This window comes from Trichechus manatus, unplaced genomic scaffold, assembly GCF_000243295.1.
Source record: "Trichechus manatus latirostris isolate Lorelei unplaced genomic scaffold, TriManLat1.0 scaffold00101, whole genome shotgun sequence".
NCBI classification, from domain to species: Eukaryota; Metazoa; Chordata; class Mammalia; order Sirenia; family Trichechidae; genus Trichechus; species Trichechus manatus.
Window position 1 is genome coordinate 5,602,061 of NW_004444037.1, and position 6,000 is coordinate 5,608,060.

General features: G+C 37.8%; 1 protein-coding gene across 1 annotated transcript in view; it reads right to left on the reverse strand.

Moving 5' to 3' along the window:
• The window catches only part of KIT (KIT proto-oncogene, receptor tyrosine kinase), a 104,944-nt gene that overhangs the window by 47,041 nt on the left and 51,903 nt on the right, over window positions 1-6,000 (reverse strand). The window contains exons 3-4 of the mRNA XM_023737337.1: window positions 3,667-3,948; window positions 2,078-2,214 (exon numbers count right to left, since the gene is read on the reverse strand). Of these exons, the coding sequence (XP_023593105.1) occupies window positions 2,078-2,214; window positions 3,667-3,948 (419 nt within the window). The remainder of the gene's footprint in view (window positions 1-2,077; window positions 2,215-3,666; window positions 3,949-6,000) is intronic.

The following is a 6,000-nucleotide window of genomic DNA, read 5'->3' on the forward strand; positions in this document are numbered from 1 at the left end:
TGTTCAGAAGACACAACTGCTCAGTTTCACGCTGGTCTTTTCCAGTCTAAAGCCTAGATATCTCCTCTACAAGGGCAGAGTGACAATGGACATACAACATTCCAAATTCTAGACTTAAGTTTGTTTTCTTTTTCCTTCTAGTTCTTACAAGAACCCAAGAGTCCTACAATAGGGGCCTACACAGGAACACTGAACATGTCAGAGTCGGAAGGAATAACTTGGTCGTAAGTGATGCAAAATGAATATTCAAGCCCAAAGACCGTTATTTACAATACTATCATAGATCATAATTAAAAGCAAGTAAAAGTAGTAGGGTTTAGAAGCATTAGAGAAGCAAACCAAGGGCTTTACAAGTGTTGAGATTCTCTTAAGCTCAAAACAAACAGTTGCAAAAACTCCATTTTACCCAGATCTTCATTCTGATTTAAACTTATTCTAAATGCTCAGAATCAAACACTACGGGTTTTCTAAAAAAATTTGATAGTGCTAATAGTATTCCAAATAAAGGCAAAGTATATCAATAAAAGATTCATGGATGAACCTTGGCCCAGAGCCATGGGCCCCATCTGCAAGTCACACGTTACATATTGTCTACCGCAGTGATTTGGTTTTTCTTACCCCTTGGAGGTACATATTTGGATTTCCCCAAAGAGCTTCCAACACTGAGGGCTTATCTACTAGCGCCAGTGGATTAATTGGGAATGGCATGCAGGGCTCCTGGGAAAAATGGTTTAGAAGAAAACTGCCTGGGGCAATTTAATTTCTCATTTCAAAAAGGCTAATTTTCAAGTTATACAGAGGCCCTAATGCATTATCTCTCAACTGAAATCAAGGATTATAGAAAGTCAATTAATTTGGGATTGTGTTCTGTAAGATTAGCCAAAAATCCATACATAAGCTATTGTTTTTATTAAATTATGATATGAAAACTAAAACTTGCTTCTGTGAACCACTGGTTTGCAGTACAATCCATTCTTCTAGTCGATGGCAAGCTTCATTTAGCAAGGTATCATCCATCACAGGTCTACATGAATATCATCATAATGTCTTTGCATTATGCTAATCACCATGGTTACTTGTTTAGCAAAGAATTCTTTAAACAGGCATGAAATTGTCAGATGTTGACTATAGGGCATGAGGAGGAGAAGAAAGAAAACACAGTATTTTTTTTCCAATGTAATACATGTATCAGGAAGAAAAACCACTGTGATAAGTAATTAACTAGATGGCCAAGATTATTCCAAAAAAAAATCACTGAAAACTCAGGCAACAAGAATGTTAAGTAAAACATTAGTGAAATTAGACATTTTAAAGACTTTGCTATTAATATAAGTGTTTAGAATAGGAGAAAAAAGCAGCTAAAATTTATTTAACTTTAAGATATGCCTAACACTGTATCAGACATATAGTAGGCATTCAATATGCATTTGTTAAATGAATCAGAACCTAAACGTGTCCAAATGTTTCATATCATAGATAACCATTTTATTAATAGCTATTAAAACAAATAATAAACCATTAGCAACTTAATCTCAGGTAACCAGCCTCAAGTGAGGAAATGAGATCCATACAAAAAGAACACCATCTCTCAGGCTACTTAATGGATAAGCCCCTTTGTAGGGAGGAAAGAGCTTCCTGATTAAGACTTGAGAACATTTATCATTTTTTAAATGAGTGGAAGGAAAAAATCAGCAACTCTTTCTAATATTTTTAATAATCTGGCCTGAATAATATCAATAATACATTTTAATGAGGTCATTTGTGCATTTAATCATTTTAGGTTTTTTTTTTTTCATTTCCCTACTAAAATAATTCAGAGAAACAGCATGAAAAAATAATGAGTCGGAAGTTCTCTCAACTTTCTTATAATGCGTTTACAAAATGACATTTATTTGTTAGTAATAATGAACGTATATACCTACATATGTCAAAGAGGAAAATATGCATCTTAACACACTCCCAGTCAATTCCACCTCAGACAGAGACACCAGCTGAGCCATCCCCAATACACCCTTCATGGACCTTTGAAAGAAAAGCCTTAAAATCTCCCACAAGAGGAATGAAACAGTTAACTCACCTGACTGTTTTCCCTTATCCACATTGATAGCACAGAACTAGTCTCATCTTTTATTGTACATGTCACGGCAAATTCTTCCCCCTCCCTAAGAAGATAGCTTGCTTTGGATACAGAGACACTCGGTACAGCTTTGATGGCTGGAAGAAAAAGAAATGCGGCCCTCACATAATTTGTTCTAATGTAGCATAAAATTTTAACTCATCATTTTTCAAGCGTCATCTTTTAAATAAAATATCAAGTAGGATAATAACACATATTTGTATTACTTGCATATCTGAAGACATCAGCAATTAAATCATCTATATTTCAAGGAAATTCATTAATATTAAGTGAAAAAAGATCTGATTGTCTACTTTGAGACAAAAATGCTTCTGGACGATGCTTTTTCAAAACAGGGAGAAGCCCTGGCATGGTGAAGCAAACTTTAACCTTTACCTCAGACAACTCTTGATGGTTTGATGAGGACGTAACATACAACTAATGATATCCTTTTAACCAAACAGGCATCTTTCACATGCACTGTAAAAATAATACTTTGCTCATTTCTGAAAATTCCAGATTTTAAATAACCACACTTTGCTTAATTTCAACGAGCATACTTTTTCAAAAGCCTTTATAAAATCTGTACTTAGTAGCTGAATGCCAACTGGCATTGAATTAGATGATATTTGAGGTACAAAATCTAGATTATCTTCCAAAATATTCTACAGAATGCCACAACAATAACAAGGCCCTTAGTCAGTTGGTACTTTCCTCCTCAGATTACAAACAGTTTGAGAATGCCTTAAAATAAATCAGCTGAGGAGAAAGTCAACTTATATATTAACAGCAGATCAAGGAGTGAATAATCTGTATGCTAATCTTTTCAAACAGGGTACATAAAGCTTCTCAGTGGATATCTCTCGGAAGGAACATTTCTTGCATTTATGAAACTTTGGAGTATCTTGCAGTCAGCAGGTTTAACTACTGCCCCAGTAAAATCCAAATGCCAATCTATTGCAGACACATTCAACTCAGCTAGTTGCAGATGGGATAAAAATCATGGAATGGTCATGTAGGTTGGGACTGTGGGGTAAAAAATTCACAAGCAGTGGACATTATTTTGAAGCTGGGGGGTAATTTCTTGATGAATAGCCAGCTTCCTGATTTACTACATAAAGATGGACCAACGTGAAGAGAGAAATCAGTTGTCGCCGAGTCAGCTCCAACTCATAAGGGACCCCATGTGTGTCAGAGTAGAATTGTGCTCCATAAGGTTTTCAGTGGCAGATTTTCAAAGTAGATTGCCAGGCCTTTCTTCCAAGGCACTTCTGGGTAGACTCAAACCTCCAACTTTTTGAGTATGATATAGTTTGCACTACCCACGGACTCCATGAAGAAAGAAACTAAAAAATAACCAAACCCGTTGCCATCGAGTCAATTCTGACTCATAGCGACCCTATAGGACAGAGAACTGCCCCCATAGCGTTTCCAAGGAGCAGCTAGTGGATTCGAACTGCCGACCTTTTAGTTAGCAGCCAAGTTTTTAACCACTGCCTTCCTCAAATCAATGGAGTCTCCAACTCCCGGAAGAAAATAAGGGCCCATACCTGCCCTCACTTTCAGGATGAACTTCTCTGACAGCACCGACTTGCCCCCCTGGTCTGCAGAGCAGTGCACACAAAGCTGATGATAGGCACGCTTCACGCTTCTGATAGTGATACCAGTCTTGGGATCAGGGACAAACACCAAGTCCTTGGGAAGAGGTTTTCCCTTGCAACCCTTAAGGGAGTAATTGGACACCTCCGGATCCGTCAGAGGACAGCGGACCAACGCATCGTTGCCTTCTTTCCCATACAGCAGCTGGTTCACCAGGAAAAGCTTGTTAGGATCTATAAGCATATCAAAAATTAGTTTGAATGGCTGGTCACAGGCATGGAACACATTTAGAAAACATTTAAGAAGTTGCCTTTCATGACAACAAATCCCTAGTGGCCCAAATGGCTAATGACCTTTTCCTTTGCAAGCAAAAGCAAAATGTATCCAAATATCTACTATTTTATCAAGCTCTTCCTATGTGTCAGGAACTAAACTTGAACTATAACACACTTTATCTCATTTCATCCTAAAAACATCCCTAATGTAGCAGATACTATCATTATTGCCATTTTACAGACGACAAAACTCAATCTCAAAATAGGCAATATTCCTAAGGTGATGTGGCCATAAAATGGCAGAGCAGGACCCAAACCCAGATCTGAATAACATCAAAGTTTGAGTTCTTATAATTCTGAGAATACTTTACCACAACAGTTACTCTTTTTCCACCACAGGTCACACTGGAGGGAGAGTCAACTAACAGTAAGCCAGTTTGATGATTCATCTCAGGGACAGGGAAGGGTTGTTTCCTCTCAACCCCAGCTGGGGCCCTTCCAGAGTTGCCAGTCTTCTGAATCTCTCAGCTTCTGAATAGAATCTAGAAAGCTATCAGCAGGCCAAATGACATGTGAGCCTAACTCTATTCATGTGTAAACTGGCAAAATGAAACAATTTCAAATGCACAAAGGGAGCTGATGAGTTTCAGGAATGCTGTGGCAAATAAATACACTATTAATAATCATGCTAGGACAACAGGCAGGACTGGGAATGCCTCAGGCCGACTGGGACCTCACAAAGCTGATGCTGTACATACCATAGGCTGCAACCCTCTACTGTGTAATGATAATACAGACACAGTAAAACCTGGGAAAGCCAGAACATGTGTAAAGTGGAAACCTGCCAGAGAAGAAAAATGCAAATCTTTTCCATTAAAACAAGCAATAGAAAAGTGGTAAGGCTGCCCCTGTCAAAGGCGGAAAACTTGTGAGACCTGGAAAAACAAGGCAGTCCTGTCGAGTTCCAGCTCTCACAGGTTTCACTGTATACGGTTAGGCCAAGAGAGTATGTTTAAAATTTGGTTTTGTAATGTCCTTTCCATCTGGAAATCAGATGTTCCACAAAAATAAATTTGACATCAATGAAATATACTTTATTGTTTAATTTTGACCAATTCCAAAAAAGTTTTCCAAAATGAATTACACACCTCCCAGCCTTACTAATTTATCCTGAGACCAAATTACCTCATGATAGTTGAACTACGGTCCAAGTTGGTTATTTTTCCATTTACTCTTTCTCAGTCATTGAGTATAGCTCCTACAACAAAGCCCCACTTTTGTTCACTGCTGTAACACAGAATACTGAAGTGTCCAAACATCTTAAATCAGTAATAATTTAGTATAGTTCTAAGTTACTCAGGATAACTTCCCCTAAGAAGAAAGTTTGTGAGCTCTGTGCTAGCGATTTTGCTAATTCAGCACTTTTCCTCACTTGCTCTCCATGCTATTAGTAAGCAGAATGATACTTCATTGCCACCTGGAAATTCCAGAGTTTTTTCACCTTCTTGAATACTAAGAAAAGCATACAAGTTGGCTCAACAATTATGGAACCATACCCAAGGGCGAAGCTGTGGCTTATCAATGTGTATGTCCTTTCAGCTATTCACTTAAGAAAGGACAAACTGGTAAACTAAGGAGAGGCATAGTCAACTTCATGGCAATCGTCTTTACACCTTACATCTGAGTCAGCACTGTACAGCAAGCTAGAGGCTATACCATTCTCTCTATCCACAATTATGTAAGAAAGACAGGGCAGGCAATCTTTTGTTTTAACTATACTTCAGGTGATGGTTTCAGAACAAATAGTTTTCATGAAACAGTAGTACACATATTGTTTTATGACATTGGTTAACAACCCCACAACATGCCAGCCCTCTAACTTCTCAAACTTTTTTTTTTTTTGGTGAAAATACACATAGCCAAAGATATACCATTTCAAAAATTTCTACATGCACAGTTCAGTGACATTGACTACGCTCTTCCAATTGTGCTGTTATTCTCACTTAAGAT